The 22,530-nt window shown below is 40.3% G+C and overlaps 3 protein-coding genes and 1 long non-coding RNA gene across 7 annotated transcripts in view; 1 reads left to right on the top strand and 3 right to left on the bottom strand.

Moving 5' to 3' along the window:
• LOC6525611 (inactive dipeptidyl peptidase 10) overlaps positions 1 to 22,530 on the top strand; it is a 100,045-nt gene that overhangs the window by 26,122 nt on the left and 51,393 nt on the right. For 2 of the 4 annotated variants that reach the window (XM_039375274.2, XM_039375247.2), the window contains exons 2-3: positions 9,424 to 9,706; positions 15,538 to 15,543. The exons of 1 other annotated variant lie outside the window; for it this stretch is intronic. In XM_039375274.2, the coding sequence (XP_039231208.1) occupies positions 9,596 to 9,706; positions 15,538 to 15,543 (117 nt within the window). In that variant the 5' untranslated portion in view covers positions 9,424 to 9,595. The remainder of the gene's footprint in view (positions 1 to 9,423; positions 9,707 to 15,537; positions 15,544 to 22,530) is intronic. One more of the 4 variants, XM_039375309.2, reaches the window with a different exon arrangement.
• Positions 4,643 to 6,732, bottom strand: LOC122319458. The gene is made up of 2 exons (XR_006245106.1): positions 5,359 to 6,732; positions 4,643 to 5,267 (listed from the first exon to the last, which is right to left on the bottom strand). It is a non-coding gene; the product is annotated as an uncharacterized LOC122319458 (long non-coding RNA).
• Positions 18,805 to 19,457, bottom strand: LOC26535902. Its single transcript, XM_015190902.2, has one exon. The coding sequence runs from the start codon at positions 19,366 to 19,368 to the stop codon at positions 18,952 to 18,954; it is 417 nt and encodes a 138-aa protein (XP_015046388.1). The 5' UTR covers positions 19,369 to 19,457; the 3' UTR covers positions 18,805 to 18,951.
• LOC6525613 lies at positions 19,568 to 20,683 on the bottom strand. The gene has a single exon (XM_002101412.3). It carries the CDS (start codon positions 20,628 to 20,630, stop codon positions 19,638 to 19,640), a length of 993 nt encoding a protein of 330 aa, XP_002101448.2. The 5' UTR covers positions 20,631 to 20,683; the 3' UTR covers positions 19,568 to 19,637.

Genomic DNA, 22,530 nt, shown 5'->3' with positions numbered 1-22,530 from the left:
TATGTGGGGGCGTAATAAAAATTTAGTATGTGTCACATTGTTGCCCCAGTCGCTCAGCGGGTCTCCACCACCCTCTGCCCAACCCCCTGCCACCCTTTGCCACCCCTTGCCACCCTTTTATTTCCTGCATTAGCCCTGACCGGAAGTCGGCACTTTAGAGCCTTGCTTTTATTGTGCTTACTTGGTTCATTTTTTTTTTGGTAGTGAGAGTCCTTTTTGGAGTCCTGATGTTTGAGTGGCTGTAGTAAGGGAAATAAATTTCGTCATTAGGCCATGCAGATTAAGTGTTTTTATACGTATTTACTTGGCCTTCTTCCTCACTGTTGTTGTTGTCCTCTTGATTGATTCGATTCGATTTGACTTGATTCACGCATATTAATCATACGCCCTGCGGCCCCGTTTTTGGCATTCGCCAACGACAAGAAAAAAAAAAGAAGCAAAATCAAAGCCCAGAACAGCGGCGTGAGAAAACAAATGAAGCCAGAAATCTTGTTCAAAATTTCAAGGCATTTAGCAAAGTAAACAGCCCTCGAGACACGCTTGAAAAAGTAATTATGCATGGCATAGTGGGGCAAGTGGGTGGCTGGGTTGGTTGGGGTTTAGTTGGGGTTTAGTTGGGATTTGGTATGGATGGGTTCTCCAAATGCAGAGTGTTGGCCATGGTTCATTGAGTTGGCAAACTGGTTTTATTAATGGCAGACAGGCGGCCTTGCTGGCGATTGCATATTAAGTTCGCAAACTTGATTAGGCATTCGGTTCCCTCAAAAATGCTCCAAGTTCTTGTGAAACTAGTTTTCAAATTCAGCACCTTGCAGAACAACAATTAATTATTCATGTATTAGCCAGCATAAAGGATTTAATTTAACTAAAAGCGATTTTCGGCCAAAAATCATCATGATTTATAGTCGCAAAATAACAGAAAAGCGATTTTCGTCAAAAAATCATCATCAAAAATTGGAAGAAAAGTGAAACAAATATAATTTATTTTTTGAAAACACAGTTCGATAGGAATTTAAATTACGAGCTCAACGAGGTATGCCATTCCTTATTCGGACCAATATTTCAAAAGTTCTGATCAAAATACTGATATTTATAGCCGCAAAATAACAGAAAAGCAGTTATTGGTAAAAAATCATCATAAAAAATTGGAAGAAAAGTGAAAATATTATTTTTTTTTTTTTGAAAACACAGTTCGATAGAAAATTTAATTACGAGCTCAACGAGGTATGCCATTCCATATTCAGACCAATATTTCCAAAGTTCTGATCAAAATACTGATATTTATAGTCGCTTTAAGAATTTTTTGAATATCGGAATATTTTAAGAACATTTTATTGCATTTATTACCCATTATTATTAGCATTCATTATTGTGTTTCATAACTGAATTAAATATTTATTATATAATACTTTAGTATTTTATAATAACAAAGTTTCTTTACAAATATATGCCTTTAGTTTCGTATATCCTTAATAAGATCTTGCTAAACTCCTTTCGCATAACTATAGTTGAACTGCGATTATTTTTATTCCCAAATCAAGCACATCGATGCTTCCTGATTGAATCATAACTTCTTAATATTCTCACGGAGTTTTCCCACCGCCCCGCCATTCAATTAAGGCAAGTTTCCCAGCGGAACTAGTTCCACGAGTTATAGGCGTGCCACGCCCCCCGGCACACCATCCGCATTTGGGATATGGGGCGTTAGCCGTTATTTATTGATTACGTGTCATATCACTCATACGCGCCGTTGTGCGCCCCATCGTTCGATTCGCCGCTGTGCGATTCGAGTCGAGTCGAGTCGATTGAAATGTAACGCAAGTGGATGCGAGGGCGCAAAAGGGCCGGGATGCCATGAAACATGGCCCAAAAAGTGGGCCAAAATGGTGGCTGAGGGTGCAGGAGGGGGGCTGAGGGGGGGCTGAGGGGGCCAAAAGGACATGAAGGCATCAGCAGCCAAACGAAACTTGTGCAAATAATTAAGTGCGCTTAAGTGATTTGCTCGACATCGACATCGAGCGATGACTACATGAAGATGACGATGACGACGATGGTGCACAGCAAATAAAATATAAAAGAAAGGAAATCAAAATTAAATGGGCGCATTAAACATAAGTTAAAGAAAGAGTTAAAGACAATTAAATTGGTTAAATTAAATGATATTTAGTAAGGAATAGCGTAACTAAATTGTATCAAATCAGAATAGAAATATTAAAATAGTCTTCATTCTAACCAGTTTTGAATTTTTTGAAAGTACATTTTAACTACCCAAATACATGCATCAACATTTTTTTCGATAATATTAGTGAGGATATCGTAGCGAATGACATTGCCAGCATAAATGGGTCAACAATTACTACGGCAAATTTGTGCATAGCCTTCAAAGGCAGTAATGTTTGTTGCTGAGGCTTAAGAGTTGATTAAGAAAGCCATTGTTTGTTGGCAAAGAATGTGAAATTCTCAGCTGACTAAGCCCGAAAATGGCATAGACCATACGAAAATGGGTACAGAACACATTTAAATCCACTTGAATACATTTTGGAAAATATTGCAAAGAAAACACACATATATTATGGTTTTGTAGGACCAACTCTGCTGGCCAAGTTCATTCAAATGGGCCAAAATCTACACAATCTCTTGATTCCTTCTCCATGTTTCCATGTTTTCCGTTTCGGGCCTTCTCAAAATAACAAGCCACTGAGATATCCTGCGGCTTTGCTGTCCTCTTAACTTGAGTCGACCATGGAAAGCAATCAGCGAGTGCTACTTCTATTGCCACTGCTGCTTACCACTAGGGCTACACTGTCAAAAATTTCCAGTACTCTGTACTTTGATTTCAAAAAAATTATAAGAATTTAAATTTTATTATGAAAAAAGTGTTTTAGTCTTTTTTGCACTTGAAAAACGTGATGAAATTGTAAATAATAAATATATAAATAATAGAAATTGCCATTGCATATGTTATAAAATTATTATATTAAAACAAAAATTTTTATGACTTAATTTTCACTTGTTCATGAGTGGTGCTAATTAACTAAAATAAATCAAACTTAGCTAAGTTGCCAAGTAATTCTCCAAGTGTAAGGCAACTCTGGCAGCGCCAGACGTTTGGGTGTTGTCTAAATTTGATCAAAATACCAAAAAGAAAAAGAAAAAAAACAACTTGCACTTTCTGTTCTGTTTGACTGGGCAAATTTGCCCAAATTGTTGAAACAATCCGTCAATGCCGACGGGTTGTCCTTGGAAATCCTGGCCAATCCTTGCCCCGCCATCCTTGCACAAACCGAAACAGCAAGTGAAGCTGTTTTTTATGGCTCTCCATGTTCTTTACTCTTTTTGTTTTTTTTTTGCTTTTCTAGCCGTTTGGAGCTGCTGCAGCAGCTCTCGTAGAAATCCCAAATGGCCCGCAGCTGCTGCAGGTGGCCAGGGAATCGAGCCAAGGACATGGAGTGGGCGCTGGGAAGGGGGGGGGGGGGAAGGGAAACAGGGGTGAAGGGCAAGGACAAACTGGGATGAGGGATAAGTTTCCAGCAGGAGGAGAGATGCGGCCAAGGAAGGCAGACGAAGGTCGCTTGTAGGTCGTGTGTCGAAGGTCATCCCACAGCAATTAATGCTGCACACTGCACACTGCACAGTGCACAGTGCAGAGTCTACCCAAACCAAAAAACCAAGCAGAATGTCACATTAAAAATGCATTTCTCATATGGCGTCAGTCAGTCGGCCGAGTGCAAATAAATAAATGAATCTGAATAACTTAAAAGCGCATTTTAATTAACTTTCGCAGCAAATTGCCGCTCGACCTTTCGCTCAATTAAGCGCCCAATTGCGGCATCCGTGACATCCGAGCTGCAAATATGTGGCTAAACATGTCAAACGATCCCATCCACCAGAGCCAAACTCAATTTACATCTAGCAATAGGGTTTTAAAAAAAAAACACTGAACGAGAAAAAGGGTTTTATTTCACAATGCCAAACATGTGAGAGATGATAACTCACTTACATTGTATGTGTAAAAATATGTTTTTAATGTTGAATTAATTGTATATTTTTAACTACAATTTTAGAATGCTAATTTATTATATTTTTAAAGTAACTGCTGCGATAGCAGACTTCTCTGACCCACTGTTGGTTGAATATTTGCCAGAATTTCCATTAAACGCTGTGTTTTAGATTCGGCTCCCTGGCTACAGGGACATGTGGCACCTCCACTTTCCTCCTGCATTTTCCCAGCTTAATTTCAATCGATGCGTTGTGCTTTATTCAGAAGATGGGGGAGCTGAAAGGACTTGTAATTATGAGCGATTGGCGGGCAGAAGCCGCAGCAATTGAATGGGAGGCGCAGTGTCGCCAACTTTGGCACTTTAAGTGCTTCCTGCCAAGAGACCGAGGAGCGTGGACCATGGACCGTGGAGTGAATCCCCACCAGCTTCTCAATGCAATTTAATTAAGAGCAACAAAGTGGAAATTTCGCGCCCTGCGAGCGAGCAGAGAATAGAAAAGCTAGAGGGAGTGGCAACTAACGAAGCGTGCCGAACATTTTTCCTCTGGCCCGTCGTCGAAAAGTTCAAATGAAAATTAGAAGAAAAGCGTAGGAAAATTAAGCCAAAATACATAAAAAAAAAAAATAAATAGAAGAAGAAAATAAGTTGGTCAAAGCAGGCAAAGCGGAAATTATGTTGCGGCCATTTCTTTATTTTCTTTCATTTTATTTTATTTTTATTTTTATTTCAAGGGAGACAAAGCCGTAGGGCAAGAAAAAAAAATATAGCCAAATTAAGAAGTGGCCAGGAGCTGGTCGCCACTGCTAATGGCGCTTGAACGAGGCAAGAAAATAAGTAAATATACACAAGAAAGCCACCAAATGCGAATCTGAATTCGAATCCGTATCCGCATCCGGCTGCCGGATTTTGCATCTTGGATTTGGACTATGGTGTTTGGGGTTTTGGGTTTGGATTTTGAGGTTTGGGGTTTGGGTTTTTCGGGCTTGGGGCTTGGCTACTGCCGAGAGTCCCTGTCAATTATTTGCATTTTGCCATGGGAAACTTGACAGTTGAAAGCGTTCTCTCAATTGCACATGGCCGGCGTTTAGAGGGGTTCGCTTTTGCATTTTTGCACTTGCGGAGCACTGAGGCGCTCATGCATAATTTACCACTCCACTTTCCCTTGGACTGGCCAAAACCATTTGGTTGCCGCCGGCACCGCAATCCTCCTCATCTGGCTGAGCGTTTTCAAGGGGTGAACTGGAGGTTTCACGGCGGGATTACTACCTATTTGTAATGATATGGGGCATCAAATTCCATTAGTTCTTTGTCAATTTCGCTTTTCAATCACTATTCAAATAACAGTTTCTATACCCACCTTAAGTTAATATAGTATCCTAATATCCTGCAAGGTAATTCGAAGGGAAATCAAATAAGAAGCGGCATAAGTGGAGAAACACCTGTGCTGATTCAATTAGCCGCGCATCCCCGCCCATTCACTGCTACCCTGTTGGCTGTCCCGTGGAAAAGAGCTTGGAATGCACGACGACCTGGGCCAGAGGGCTAGCCCGGTAAAGGGGGCGTGGCAGAGGCTGCAGCAATGGGCGTGGCAGTGAAACGCGTGCTTTTGTTGCGCTTTTGAATAAAATCAACAATTCTGATCACAAAAGATTTTAGACATTAAATAAATGACACTTTTTGTTAATCTTCTTAAAACCAAAGTAAATATACATTAAAAAGTTAACCTTAAAGAGCATTTCCACCGTTTATTATATACATAATTTAAAAGATTTTTATTTTTAAGATTTATAATACTTGTTAGTGGTTTAATTGTAATATACATAGTTAAAAGTAAACCATTTTATGGCCCACTGTGCGCTTGTGAGATCCGTTGACTGCGTCTGGTTAAGTTGCCTGAATCCTCGCCGGAGTCCAAATCCAAATGCGAATGTGAATCTGTGTGTGAATGTGAATCTGTGAATCTGTGAATCTGTGAATCTGTATCTGAATCTGAGTCCTTGTTTCCGTTTTTCCGCGTTCCGGTTGCATAATTACGTATGCAGTGCGTTGCTGGGCCCATTTTTTGATTTGCATATTAATGCTGATGATACGACGAGTGCGTCCCCCTTTTACTTTTTCCTGTTTTCTCGCATATCACGCATGCGCCTCGTTGTTTGACTTGCACCCATTATGAATATTGTGTATTAAAATGCAAATTAAAGCCAAATTAGCAAGTGTGTGGGTGGCGAATTTTCATTTTCAATTTCATTTTCATTCTCATATTCATATTCATTTTCACTGTCACTGCCACCGTCTACTGTCATCTACTTTTGTGGGCGTGGTCCGTGGGAATTTTCACGATTTTGCGCCGCCACTTGACCGCCATCATTCCCATTGTCAACTCGAATTGCTTTTCGATGAAGTGTGCTGGCGATCGCCACTTCATAACTTTCCACACCGCGATTCATTTCGTGGGCAAAGTTTACACCTTTCCGGCATTTATCTTTTCCATGTACTCAATCGCTTTTCCATTGAGAAAACCATTGAAAAGTTTTGCGGCAAAACAAAAAAGTTCTGCCCCGGTTTGGTTTATTTTCTCGCTTTCTTGCTGAAAATGTTGCCGCTGTTTTTGATGGCCTGTTCAAGTTGAGGTGACACATTTTCCTTTCCGGCGCCAAGTAAATGTAAAAAAACAAATACAATTTCATAGCCGTTTAGTTGTCACCTTAGGTGCACTGTGCGAAAATGTCGCTTACCAATGGGACTAAACATAGTTGGGAAATTCTATCTGACAGTTGCAGTTTTAAAGTATGGAGTATCTACAGTTCTTAACCCATTTAAAGTAGGTTTTTTAGGTGTTAAGAGTCAGAGAACTGCAGCAAGCCACCGGCACCCTAAGTGTACCCGCTAAACACCGGGAGTCTCCACACCCGGGTGTTTGGAGACACCCTAAATTTAGCAATGACAAACACCCGGGTGTTTTGCCACCAGGGTGTTTTTTGTGCAAGTACAAAAAACACCCGGGTGTCTGCTGTGCAAAGAAGTTTAGGGTGGGTGACGCGCAAGCAAGAAACGGCCGCAGGTACTTTTCTGTATGCATAAAAATTGTATGGGTGGAAGCGAGACACGGTCCAAAAAATTTAGGGTGATTGGAAACACCCAAGAAAAAGGTCGTGCACATGTTTTTGTTTTTTGATGCACACAAAGTATATTCGAAATGAAAGAAGGCATTTGCAGATTTTTTAAGTTCTTTAATGTCTTAATTTAATAATAATAACAAAATGGGGTTTAAAAAGTATATATTTAATATTTTAAAACACATTAAAAAGGAACTTCATTTTTCTCAAATTTTAAGGATTTTGAAACCTTTAGATCTAATGTCTTAACCAATGACAGTCTTATATATTATTAAATAATATGTATACTTAATTTACACTATTCTATTTATATAAAACAAAAAACAAAGATAAAGCAATTAACAGCCGAGACATTTGAATGTCTACAAGACACTCGAGTGTCTCGTAGACACACAAATATGTCTAGACACTCGAGTGACGCAAAATATGTCTAGACACTCGACTGACACAAATATGTCTAGACACTCGAGTGTCTGGTAGACACCCGGGTGTTTACCAAAACACCCGGGTGTTTACCAAAACACCCGGGTGTTTTGCCAGACACCCGGGTGTTTCGAGAAAAAAGGCACTTGCCTTTTTCTGCATGTTTGCCTTCTCTACCCTTCGTTATGAGTGGCGAGTGTGATCGGCACCCGCGACATAGGGTGCCGCATTGATTCGGGTGCGCAGGCACCAGGGTGTTTGCAGACACCCGAATATTTTGACCGGGTGTTTGTATGTACCCGCTAAATCCGGTGTGAGTGGCACCGGCACTCAAAATTGTTGAGTGTGATCAGGGTGGCAAAAAATGCCACTCTTGCAGTTCTCTGTTAAGAGTGTCGCTCGGCTTGATGTGAAGTGTGTGCTGTGGATGTGATTATTTTTAGTGCAAAACACTTGATTTTTGTTGCCGTGTGGCTTACCTGCTAGCTGTCGCCTCGTTCTGGCTTTTATTCCATCTCCCTGGCTGCTCGTAAAGCGTGTGTAATGCCGTTAATACAAATTTTCAGCGTTTACAAATTGCGCATACGACGCGTGGCGCAGGTGGAAAAGGTGGGCATAATCATTGGGGACAAACAGACGTTTCAGCTTTGAAAATGGAATTTTCAACGTGTCAGGAGCAGCCGCCTTTGGCTATATGGCCCCTATATGGGTGTATATGGGTGTATATGGGTGTATGCTGTGCAAAATACACACTCATACAAATGCTTTCAATGCAATAATGTCTTTTGGAGCAGCAGTTGAAAGATTGTGAAACTAATTGGACATTCCGAAAATTCCACTTTCTTTGAGAAATGAATGCTTCTGGCTTTTACTATATGATTTCATGCGTACACTTTCTTATTCATGCAATCGCTACTATTTTCTTGAACGGCGCTGTGCCAGTTGTCATATGTCTTCTCCGGTTTTATTGACAGACGTGCCGGGTCGCTGCTCTTCGCTGCTCTTCGCTGATTCGCCCCCGTCCCTCGAGAATCGCTCGTCATGTTTAATTAGAATTGCGGCTTATTGGAATTGTTATTTGTCAGCACTCTCTGCACTGCTACCCTGTAAACCTAAAAATCCCCTCGCGGCCGGGCAATTTCCTGTGAACACGATTTGCGGGTAAATATCCATTCGAGATCCTAATGTGATTTTACGCAGTTTAATTTGAAAATTGTTGGCCTAAAGCCTTGGGTTACGCAAGTGCAGATCAAAGGAGTGTATTTCATATTTCTCTTGATATTACTTTATTGGATTCCCAGAAATCTCCACTTTGTTTGATGCAGTGTGTTTGGCCTGGAGTGGGAAATATTTATCTACATTTTAAAATGCTATCGATAAATAGATTGTATGGGGAAATATTTATCTACATTTTAAAATGCCATCAATAAATAGATTGTATGGGGAAAATTTTATATATTATATCTTAAAAGGTTATTGACTAAGTATTCTGTTACCATTATTTGGGGATACAAGTTTTGTGCTTAGAAACTAAAACTTGAGCATAAACTAAAGGCTTAGACCAATGAAAGGGATACTTATTTCCTCTATAGTAACTTTGTCCACCAACTTTGGTCTGCTGGAATTTTTCCACTTTCGCTGCCACGCACAAAAGTTGGACGTCAAAACATATTTTTTGCGGCCGAGTCAGTTTTCCGTAATTGTTATGGGCAACTTTTGCGGATTTGGCCAACTTATGGTGGCCATCGGCACGCGCCAATGCCAATTAATAGTCGAGTATTCCACTAGGGCTCTGATTCACTTTCACTTTTTCTCCGCTGAGCTGTCAGTGGCAATTAGTAAATCAATTAAAAGTTTGCTTCATTTGTGGAATTTTGCTGCAGCTTCTGTTATCCGACTGAGCACACGCCGTGTATAATAACAATAATAATAATAGTCGTAAAATAATAACAACCGCATATAACCATAACCGTCGCCCGATAATACTGTGACTGGATTAAACCGATCGGGATATATACCTATATATATATATATATATATATATAAATTGAAACCATGTCGGTTGATTTGAGTGGACAGCAGGAGCCGACCATATCGGTGATAACCACAGTTCCGGTGGCCCAAAACGGCGGCGAAATGGACGCCCTGCTGCTCGGCAGGATTGGGGTGAGTAGTAGCACGAATTGGGAATCACCAGTGAAACACCAACCATCTACCATCTATCTACCATCCAGCTACCCCTACCACCTACTACTGCCCCTCATCCGAACAAACAGAGAAACCACATACAAAAACATTGACTATTTCCCCTCACTAAGTAGCAAAGTGCGTGATGTTCACTACCAAAACAAAAAAAAAAAAACAAAAAAATAGAAAAATATAATATAAGCCAACTACCAAAAATTGGAGAACTCAGATATACGAATACCCTTGCAGAAAGATATTTGCTATATTACTCATTCTTTGATTCGAGGATTTCACCTAACTTTAAAGTATTTTTGCCAGTTTATTTGCACGCAAAAGGTAAAAATTCTAGTCAAAGCTAATTTAATCAAAGATAATTATATATACATCGAAATTCGCCCTAATTTTATAATAAATCAAAAAATGATCATTCTTTTTTACAATTATGAAAATAGCAACATAATTCGAGTTAGTGACTTTACAACTATTAATTAAACGGAGTAAAAAGTTAAAAATACAAAAAAAGATTTAGTGCATTTAGAGTAGAATCTTTTTTAAAATCATTTATTTAAAAGATTACTTTGGCTTTTGCAAAAATCTACAAGGGTATTTTCATATTTTATGTATGACATGAAAAGAATGAAGGCAAACCAAACTGATGCGCAAAACTGTCATTGCCTCTTGCATTTTAGCTAGACAAATATTTGGCTTGGCTTCCGTTTCCTTTCCGTTTTACTCTATTTTTTGCTCTGTTCACACTTCACCTCTCGAATACTTCAACTAGTTGGAACGGCTTTAGTGGGTGTCAACAAACAACAAAACAAAAAATATGTATAAGAATAAACTTTTCTCTGCTCACACAATTTTTGTCATTAGCTGAAACGTAGTTGCAAGCTCTCTCACTTTCTCCTCTAACTAAAATACATCGGTTATCTAAAGCCATTTTAGCCTAGGTTTAAGTTCCCTTCCCAAAAAGCGTAAGTATTCCCCATTTAACTCCTTCTTTACGTATAAATTTCGGCGCTGCTTCGATATATAACTGCTATTTATTTGAATGAACTACGTTTTTGCCCAGTTAGTTGCCTTTCGACCAGCTTGGCCAAAGCTTTACTTTCTCATCCATTTTAAATATCCAAAAAATATAAAATAAATGTCGAATGAAATTAGTGCAAATGAAAAATGGTTCTGAATATCCACAACATTGTAGAGGAAAGTGATGTGACCACAAATGAGACAAAGGTAAAATCGTTTTGCTAATTAAGTTGAATGTGTCAATGAGTAAAGCTGATTTTAATTTGATTTTAATATTTGATGCATTTGTAAATTTCGATTTGTATCGCTTATGTGTTTAGAGTCATTTAGTTAGGCATCTTAGTTAGAAATAATTCTGATAAAAATTGATGGCTTTTGAAATGTTCTTCCATAGCTGCAAATTTTTATTGCAATCCGGGCCAGTGCCATTTTACGAGTATATATAAATTTTGGGAGTAATGAAAAATATCATTTCACTGTTGCCAAATTTGTGTGTCCAAGGCCTCAACTGATAATGGGACTTTTCCACTTTGATGTGGCCAACTCGATTCGAACTTGGCCCCAATGTTAATTAAGCGGCTGGCTCTTGTTCCCTGTTTTCCACATTTTCCGCATTTTCCGCCCTCAACACAATGCACACAATTTCCATTTTAGCTTTCCCGCAACTGCAGAAAGTTAGTGAGCGAGCAAATAAATTGCGGAGGGAAAGCCACAAAACAACTGAAAGTAAGTGCAAGTCGGGCTTTATTGGGTTGCCATTTTAATTAAAAATCCAGCAAAACGAAATTCAATCAAATTAAAAGTAAAGCTCGGACCTTGATTTATGTATGCAAATTAAACATAATGTGGTAATAGAGAAGGGAATTATTGTTTGAAAACCATATAAGCGTATAGAAATAACTTTAGCCTTAAAATACTGAGTATTTGCAATATGTATAGTTAAATTTAGATGGAAACAGAAAGGGATATTTTAAATATTTTATGACTAATTCCAAACAGCTTAGTGACCTCTTCCCAGAAAGAAAGCAAGTTTGTGTCGGGTTTTACTGCTCCCTTTTTTAATTAGGGCCCCAACAAAAAACGGAATTCAATCAAATTAAAAATAAAGCTCTTGGCAGGACTCCTGGCCATATCTCAAATACCCATCTCCCATTTGATGCGGTGTTCTGCTTTGCCCCACATTTTCCTTAATTTTCATTTTAGAACCAATAAAATGCGCACATTAATTTTACTGCATAGCGAAAGGGGATTAGCACTACAGAACTGCAAAAGTGGCATTCTTTGCCACCCTACTACTCACACTCAACAAATTTGAGTGTCGGGTGCCACTCACACCGGTCATCGCGGGTACTAAAATATTCGGGTGTCTGGTAGACACTCGAGTGTCTGTGGTAACATAATTAATGAAAAACGAAAAAGATTATGCCCAAAATCTGTAGATAGCCTCCTTTTTTTTCCCTAATTTTACAACAATTTAAACAACACGAAATAGACATTTCCTTTTTATATATTATATTATTTGCTATGTTAAAATTTTTAAAATGACAAAAAAAAAACAAAAAGAAGCCGCAGCCAAAAGTTAGGCGTCCCTCTGCATTTCTCCCCAGTACTCACCCCTTTCCTCAAGCTCTCCTCTCTTCCACATCAGAGCTGACAGCTAGTTGTAGCTCCTGAAAAATAGGTAGCTCAGGCACTTCCTCCAGTAGGTTGAAATCACATTATTGATATCCTCTGCTGCCACATAAAATCACTGCACCACTCACTCACTTTTAGTATTTTTTTTTTGAAAAACATCGAAAAAGTGGTTTGCTTATGTAGGACTTTTGAGAAGCGCAGAGGAGGGCACTTATTTTTTGGTATTATTTAGTATTATTTGGTATTAAGTATTTAATATTATTTAGTATTTAGTATTATTTAGTATTTAGTATTTAGTATGGTTTGGTATTATTGAGTAATATTCATTATTTCCTTTTAACGTAACGTAATACTTTCAGCTATCTTTTTTAATATTTTTTTAATAGAACACCCGGGTGTTTGTTATTGCCGCAAATAGTTTTAACGGGTGCACTTAGAGTTCTCTGAGTTCTCTTGGCTCCCCAAATGAGGCAATCCCAACTTTAGTTTGCCATTGGTAATGTGATATTTTTTTATGTCTTTCATATCGGACATATATGTATGTATTTGTTTAGCTACATATGTATGAGTGTGTGTGTGTGTGTGGGCCAGTTGCTGTGGAACAAGCTCATTAAACAGCCAAATCCAACCATTTGATTATGTGCCATAAAAGCGTAAAATGAACATGTGTCGAGAAGAGTGGGAGGTTTTTTTGTTGGCGTTTCCATTGCGACGCAGGATGATAAAAAAGGCGATGCAATTGCATTTTGCTCCATTTTCCACTAAGCGGCTTCCATTGGTTGGGAACTTACTTTGTCAAGCTACTCCGGAATTTCCGAGGAATTGCCAGTCATAAATTTGTAGAACTATCGTGAAAATTCCATAAAGCGATATCTGAGCTTGTCATATATACATAAGCTCACTTTTTGAATATCGCAAAATATTTATTAATTTTAAATAACAAGTAAAAGATTATTACTTATATAAGAGACACAACAGCAATCGAGGATTAGGCATTTTTATATTGGTTTATGATTTTTATCAACGCTTTTCATTTTGCATATAGTATTATAAAAGCCAATTAAAAAAGGTTTTTCAAAAATAATTTAATTTAAATTATAAGCGTTCTCTGCACTTTATATGCCCCACTATCTGCACTAGTTTGAGAGCATTTTAGAGTCCTAAGACGACAGAGCAGACATTTTATGTGATTCGAGGAAAATGGGAAAATATTAAAAGGAAAACGATTTCGCCAGTGCGCTCATGGGTTTTTTTCTGTATTTTTTTCTCGACGGAAATCGAAAATCTGTAATCTTGTGCATCGACTGGCAGCCACATTTTCCACTCCGCCATTTTCCACATCCGCATTTTCCACATCGCATTTGGCCGCAAAGAGCGTGTTATAGAAATGTTTACAAGATGGGCAAACAGTTTTAATCGAAGCGCAATGATGATTTTCTGACTCGCAACTTTGGCGCTGGCATAAGTGTATATGCATTAAATGTGCAGTGCCATTTGCCAAATTGATTTGCAATGTGGGGTTGGGCGGCAAATGTGATTCGAGTTGGTCAAGAGTATCTGTCTATCTATCCATCAGATACACATGAGATACACACGGCGGCCAAAGCGACAAAACATTTCGGTGTTGCATGAATGATTGAGTTTGCCATCCTCCGCCTGCAGGATGATGGATGCATCCGATGCCACCGTTGTCCCATTTGCTACATTTACTAGGCCGCTGCCAAAGGGGCTCAAGGGGGGGGAAGGGGGGGAAGGGGTAAATGGGTGGCGTTAATCGAATCAAATGCACCGCACGTTGTGTCCACAGGCATTGGCCAAAGCCATTGTCAGGGACATGAGCAGATGGCCATGCATTAAATCATGGCCACAGTGGGGCAAAGTGAGGAAATATTCAACCAAAGTGAACAACTTATGCGGTTTTCTGATTTAAATTAATTAATTTGTTTTACTCGTGAATATAATATAAGTGAATATTACTTTAACACAAGTGTAGTATTTTTTATATCGATTACTAGCCGAATCTGTTTGTCCGTCCGTTTGTCTGTCCGTATAAACGTTTAGATGACAGAAGCTTTTAACGCTAGATAAGCGCCGCTAAATTGTTTCTCAATTTACGCCCTCACCACTGTGGTTTTCCGGTGGCTATAACGTGGTGGAGGAGCGTCGATTGGGGCGTGGCATGACCGTAACTGTTAGTCGGGACCTGACACGCTTGATTGAGTTGAAAATCAGATTTGTGGTACCCTCGCAGCTCGCATTGCAAATTGAAATAAAAACGAAACGTGACATTTGGTTTGCTTGGCAACAGGCAACAGACTGAAAACGGAAATGAAAATGAAACCGAAACAAAGGGCCAAACAAACGAGTAAAGTTTCAGGTTCTTCGCCCCCTTAGTTGATACCCTTTCAGTGGGTACCTATGGCTAACACAACAGAAGTTTTGAAATGCACTTATATTCTATGCTTTCATAAAAGGGTATCCTACCACTTCTGTATGGATCTAAATCGGGGAAAAAGGGGTGCCAATCTCTCCTTTGGAAACGCATATTTTATTGTCAAAATCAATAGATGTCAGCGTTTAACAGCTGCCAGCGGCAAGATACAACCCCTGATTGCCTGCCAAAAGCTCGTTCGTTTTATTAGATTTTCCCTGCCGGTGACTTTTGACCCAGGTAAGTCCTAGAAATTTCCCTTTGCCGTTTCGTTGTTCTAGTGTATTTTCCGGACCTTTGTCTGTCTTTTTCTCGCTTCCTGCATGCCCCACACACACGCACACACCCCAGACAACAACACAAATCCAGTTTCATGCTTTCCAAATTTTCAAAAAAAAAAAACAAAAAAAAAAAACTTAAAAATAAATCTCATCATCTTAAATGTGCAATCATTTGATAAACATTTATATTTATATATATATATATGAAAGAATTTATATATTTTTTCTTTTTCTCTTCTACTCCCCCCGCCACCCCCTCAAAAACACACGCACACACCCACAAAACACACACGAATCCCCGAAATATATATATGTATGTATGTATATATGTATGTACTTATGTGTATATGTGTCCACCACAAAACAAAATTTAAAACCCAAAAATACTCACACGAAATGCCAAAAATAATGTCTAAATAATATGAACCGAGCAGCATTCGGTAAGTATTATTATTGTGCAATGTATTATTATTTATTAACATTTTAAGTCTTAGGTAAACAAGAAGAATGTAATGTTTGGTGTTATAAGGAAAAGCTTAAGCCTATTTTAAGTGAATTTATAGATAAGCTGCAGTACTTTAATGTATTGATTTCTGATTTGCCATAATTCTTCGTTACTATACCTGAAAAATAATTAATTAATAATAAGTAAATAAAAATGAAAGCCGTTTATAACAAATTATCAAGTACATTTCCGCCCCTTTTTTTTGCATATGTCTCATTATGAGGGCTATTTCCTCAACCTGTCGTTATTGTTTACAATTATTAAGTAAGCAGCGCGGTGGTAATAAAATTATTTAGAGACCTCCGCGGAAGCACTGGAAACCTTTATAGTCTGGACGTGTCCTGACGGCTCGCTGAAATTTATGAATTTCCCACCCCCCCCCGTAGGTAAAACCCCCCTGAAACCGCCGAGGTCACCGCCTTATAGTCCCGCTGACTTGGCTAATGGACAGCCGTTGGCGCAAAGTGGAGAAAAGAGAAGAGAAAGCGACTTCTGCGGTTGCCTAGGACTTCTCTGTGCCTATCTAACGATGCCATTATATTGTCATGAATATGATTATGCCCGCCCATATATATAAATATAAATATCGTATTTTTGCGCACAACAGAAAGGTAAAAGGCGCGAATACTGGCATCATATTTCACTTGTTGTGCAGCATTGAGGGGGAAAAAGTTTTGGCCTTAAATAAATAGCGGAAAATATGGCAGAATGCTGGGAATTCTTGTCACCATTCCACGGACACCGTGTGGCCCCGTCTCTTTCCGCCCTCTTCTTGCCGTCTCTTTCTGCGAGTTCTGTTCCCATTGCTTGTGTCTCTTTCGCTGCTGCTGTGTGTGTCCCTTTCTTGGCCAAGCGAATTTATGTGCGGCGCGTGTGAAGAATTTGTAGCCTCGCCTCTAATTGCATGGCGGTAACTGAAGACCTGTGTGTGTTTTTTTTTTTAGCTCTGGGTATCCTAGCAAAAAATAACGTGCAAAGTGGTGTTGTCTGCCATAATTAAAGCCGACTTAGCAGACAGCGAGCATCTGTTTTCGGTCTGACAAAGTTCAAGTTCAGAGCGGCAGCAAACGAGAACCACCGCACCACCACACCACCGCACCACCACCCCTCTTCCCCTCACCATTCCCACTAAGACCACCCATCTGCAACCTGCCACCCCCTTTTCGCTGACCTTGCGGAGACAAGTGCAAAGTGCAAGGCAGGCAAGGACTTATAACAGCTGCACTGTTATAATGAATACTAATGACATATTATCTTTATTTTGTTAACTAATTTAAGCTACCATTTAATACAGGTTATTAAACAAAAATATTCCATTCAAACTTGGGTTTATACAGTTCAAAATTGCTAATTGAGTAAGGAAAAAGGTACAAGCTTGCGGCACAAATAATTAATATTAAAATGCCTAATAATGTTTCATAAATTATTTCAGCCATACTTTCTTATTGGCTATCATTTGTTTTTTGGCTCACCAGCAGTTCTCTTGGTAATTAGTGAAAATATTATAATTTTCTCGCAGTTTTCCAGTTGCAGCTGGCGCATTTTTCCACCTTTCGTTCATTCATAATTCAGTTTTGGGCCGACATATCCCACATAGCGGCCTTTCGTCCTGCGTCCTTTCGTCCCGCCCTCCTTAAACTGGCATTTAAGCTGCTGCGGTTCTTCTCGCTTTTCCGCTTTTCCGCTTTTCCCACTCTGCCCGCGCTTGACACATCAAGTATACGCCATGTGGCGCTGTGCTATGCCAGCTATTTCTCGTTTATTAAACGTCGCGGGCGCAAAAATTTAATAAAAACCGACAGGAAAGTTGTAGATGCTTAGCCAGCCAAGCGTTGAGCCCTCGATAAGTTATTATACCCATGCCAGTGTGGAATCCCCCCGCCCCAAAAAAAAAAGGGGCGAACATAAAAATAAGCAGCGAATAAGGCGACAAAACAATTGACATGGCCATAAAAGCAATCAGTTGCTGGCTGTTGGCGGACAAAAGGGAGATTTGTTTGTGTAAATCGCTTTTCAAATCGCACTTTATCAGCGGAAATAAATCGCCGGAAATCCGAGGAGCAAATCTTGCGTATCCTTGGCCAAGGCCATAAAACGCGTGGGCATTCCAACTACGATATCCAGAGTCCGGACTTAATTGTACCTAGAAAAAAGGACATCAAATGCAGGACACACATCCTGTGAGCGAGCCCAAGTGGGCGTGGCACTTGTTGTAGGCCTCCAAGAGGGCTGTGTGTGTGTGTGTTGTGTATATTTGCAAATCGATTTCGTTGTGATTGTGAAAACAATTTGAAAATTGCTTTGAGCCATTTTGGGGCAAGTCGAGCGACAAGCGGTTGGTAAATAAGAAAACCCACAAGTTCACACACACACACACATGTCCGCCCACGCACACACATTTTTAAGGCACACACACACACGCACACAGAGACAATTTCGGTGAAAGCTTGGAAAATTCTCCAAAAATAACGTGTTAACAGCGATATTCGCAAAATATAGAAATTTAAAACTTGTTTTTAATTCAAAAATTTAGCTTTACTTAATAAACTTTCTTTATACAATTATTGTTTATTAAATAAATCAAATAAATCCACCCATTTAAAACCAAATTGAAGGATATTTAAAACACCGATTGAGTTCATTTTGATTTCCTCTTCCACAAAAACCCACACGAGCTGAAACAATTTTCCAGCTTTGCCCACATCCTTTGTGATTTTGGAGAAGGCCGGAAAAGGAGAGGGGGCGTGGCTGGCAGCTATGACAACTGAAATAGGCTGCACTAATTTGACAGAGCTCGGAATACAGGAATCGGTGGGTGGACTGCAGCCGGGTGCACTGAATGATTGACTGACTCTGACACCTTCGCCAAAGTTGCCCCAGCTACGACGATTCGGTTCCATTCGACACATCCCGTCGACACAAAGGAACATGGTGGAAAATCAAGGGAAATCGGGGGTGGAGTGACGGATTGGGGGGGGAGGGAGGAAAAACTTCCAGCTGACTCAACAGGAAAATCAGTCAAAGTTGATTCGAATCGATGATGTGGCAGAAAGTTGAGCAACAAATTTAATGCTGCCATATGCGTATATGCGTTTGAGCTTTATTTTCAACGAATTTTCAAATTGGTATTTGCGAAATTCACTCTAAATTGGAAAAGCTATTGCACTAGAAGCACTGAAAGATTTAGCTTATTCAATTTTTAATTTGCCAACCATTCTTTATATTTATGAAAACGACAATTGATTGAAACGTGAATAACAAATAGAAGGGAATAGAAAAAAGGCAAAGTTTGTTCTTGAAATGGAATGGAATTGGAACTTGAGTGGTCTCTGTGGTGTGTGGCTCAGTGCTGCTGCTCGTCCTCCTCGTCGATCATCTGGTAGTCGTCATCGAAGTGGCCGCCCTGCTCCATTTTCTCCAGCCGCAATTCCTCCTCGCCCTCCTGGACCAACTTGGCCCAGGAATCGGGAAAGTGGCTGTGCGACTTGCGCTGCAAACGTTCCTTGTTCTTGCCCATGTGGTAATCGAGGTTCAGGTCCAAGTCACTGGTGTCCAGCACCTCGTCCATGGGGTCGTCTTCGTCGCCACCGTATGAGCTCGACTGGATGTGATACTCCTGGTCCGCCATCTTCTCGAACAAGTCCGACTCATCGTCGTAGTCGAAGTAGGTCGGTTTCTTTGCCCGCCTTCCCTCCACTTGCCAGTAGCCGAGAATCAGCATGAAAATGTAGATCATCACCAGCAACGCCATGGAAGTCATTGTCGATAAGTTGTCGGAGTGCTGACTGTAGTCGGAATGAAATTGGAAATTGGCTGAAACAGTTGACAGTAGAAGGGCAGGCGTACTGGGATTACACAATTATCACATTTTGAAATATGGCATTATATTCAACAAGTTATGGTACTTTACTTTCAAGAAGTAATTAGCTTGCTCTTCTGAAATAAATTTCAAACTTAAGTGCATATAAATGGTTTCAACCTTTATTGCAGCTGCTCCTTAAACAGTTACATTTATGATATATATTGATTCTACTTCGATGGATTCATCATCTTCATCACATTGCGCTCGATCTCATCCCGATTGTCCATGAGGCGCCGCAACCTAGCCTCGTACTCCTCGTATCGTATTGGAGTTTTCTCCTCCGGTTGCACTGGCGATGAAGCCTGAACTTCTGGGGAGGATTCCGGCGAGGGCATCCAATATCTCGACTTTGATCCCGTGATGTCCTGGCCGCTGTTTAGTGTGGCTTGCAGCTGGGCAGGACCATGGAAGAGTTGCAATAGTGGTGGAACCAGCACTCGACGATCCTCAGTTAGAGGCACTTCTGGCGGCACATCCTTGTGCATCATCGCACTCTCATCGGCATAACATCGCTCGTCACCACACGGCTCGCTTAGCCCATAGAAGTCCGGCTTCTTGGACCATTTGACAATGGGATGTTCCGTGGGCGTGGTGCCATGGTGGTTGCTTCTGCAAGAGGTGTCCTTTTTCTTGGTCAAACGCGATTGAAGGACCTTGAGGTTGTCGGTCATGGCTTTGGTGTGCTTGTGCAGCGCTCCCAGTAAACAGTTGATTCTGGCCACGAAAGCCTCATCCTCGAAACTAATCTCCTCGGTTACCTCTTCTCCAACGGCCTCATCAACGCCATCGTCTTCATGGCAATCGTTGCTGTCATCGTCACTATCACTATTGGCCGCAGGATCGGCATCCTCGTCATCGTCCTCATCCTTGACGATTTTCTTGGCCGTCTTGCAGCGATTCTTCTTCTCATATCTCACATCATGCGGATTCTCGGCGGGACAGATGCCCGATTGCGAGTCCATGTTGGCATTGCCCTTCCACTGATCCCGATCTGGATCGAGTTCCTCCTCCAGGTCCCAGCTTCGTTGCTTCTTTGGCTTTTGAAATATGGAGCTAAAGCCATCGAAAGTGTCGCCTTCATCGAGATACCTTATCAGTTGAGCCAATTGTATCTGCAGCAAAAGGATAAATATAATAACTATTTTCGTTAACCAGGACATTTTATTTTATTCCCTAAACTGGGTGACTTTCAAGGCGTAGCAATTGACATTAAATGCTTTTTCTAGCATTTAAACATCAAACGATGTTTCCTTGAATTTTAATTGTTTGCTCTTGATGCTCATAACCATTTTTGCTCAACCTCCGGAATGGAAATCTTACAAAACCAATGGATTCCTGTGGCTTTCCTTCCGGTATGTCATCAGTTTGCATTCCTGCTGCTGCTGGCGGCTTCATCTCCTGATGCTTTTCTCCAGCTTTTCCCTGATTTTCCCGCAGTTTCCCACAGTTTCCCACAGTTTCCCGCCGTTACCCGCAGTTACCCGCAGTTTCCTGCTGCCACTGACGTCAAGGATGCGGCACTGAAATGTTCACTTATTGCGGTTTTTGTTTCCATTCTTTTACCCCGCCTGTTGTTTACAACCTGCGCACGATTGCCCCAAAGGTGCGACCATGGGCGGGTTGGCATTGGGGGTTGCTAAATGTGGGTGGGGCTGGGTGGTGGTGGGTGGTGGTGCGTTGTGGGATAATGGGGGTTGCGTCTAACGAATTCATAAGCGCTCACAAAAGATGAAGAAAAATGGTAAGCTGATGGCCACAAGCTAAACACCTACGCAAGCGGAAGGGAAGTCACTAACCATCCTCCGGAAAAACCCCAACACTCGAAAAGAAAATGAGAAAATATACTAAAGAAAAATATGTATATTGTATCTCACATCTATAAATGTGCTATGAAAGCAGTGTGGATTTTTTCTGAGTGCATAATAACAGGCTGCTGAGCGTCAGTTGCTTGCGGAAGTTGCTAGAGGATGCAAATGGAAATAGAAATAGAAACGCAACACAAGTGCTACAGACAAGTGCGATGATGAAGACGATGATGGTGCAGGTGATGCAGGTGGAAGTGGGCAAAGTTACGGCTTATATGCATCATCGGAGAACGATGGGCGGGTCATGATGATGAGTTCCGCTCATGGAAACTGCATTTTCAGTGTCACTTTCCCCTGAAAATGTCTTTATGCCCGAGCAAATTGGAAAAACACGCATGCACTGCTGGAAAATAGAAGCCACAATTGCGATTAATACATCATGATTTTTGTTACATTTTTTACATTATTATATTGCATAAAAGGTTTCAACTACACCTCTATCTATGAATCCTAAGCTTATAGATATATAATTTTAATTTCTTCTTAAAATATCAGGCATTTTACAAAAACTTCTTCATCTTTGCAGTAACTATTTTTTGGATATTTTCAATTGTAATAGGCTAATATTTCTCTAGGTGTACAGGTATGCTTAACCAGGTCTGTCCCACAGTTGTCAGCCCTGTGTCCTCTTACAGATTTGATTTAATTCCGCCGGCCCATTGCAGCGTTTTGTAATTGCCCGAGCAGGCGACTTTTGTGGAAATTGCAATTAAACTGCTGCAGTTGATGGCAGTCATCGTTGTTGGGGAGTTGATTTCTTTTCCACAGGATACACTCGTACAGCGTGCAGGAAAACGCACATCTGTGGGGAAAAGTTGGCCGGAGGGAGCTTTCTAGTTCAGTGACATTTACAACTTTAATTTAAAGTGGCAAGCCCTTTTACTCGCATTCGCAGTGGCAATTAGCAGTGAAACGAGGGGAGCACGAAATCAGCTATTTCTAATTATGTGCTTCAGGGTTTGCCCCTTTTTAATGGAACATAATTTATTTGCTCTTTTACGTTTTAATTTAATAACCTTTGGAACATCAAAAAATGTATTAATATATATACAAATAATATTATTTTGAGCTTGTTTCAGAAAAAAGGTTTTGTTTTGAGTAAATATGATATATGCAGTATTATTTTCTGTGCTCTGAAGTCTTTAATTCAACCAATGAAAAGTTTAATCCGAAAACCTAAGGTAATTTGCCAAAC

Source organism: Drosophila yakuba, chromosome X (assembly GCF_016746365.2).
Source record: "Drosophila yakuba strain Tai18E2 chromosome X, Prin_Dyak_Tai18E2_2.1, whole genome shotgun sequence".
Lineage (NCBI taxonomy): Eukaryota > Metazoa > Arthropoda > Insecta > Diptera > Drosophilidae > Drosophila > Drosophila yakuba.
This window is presented reverse-complemented; position numbering and strand designations above follow the sequence as displayed.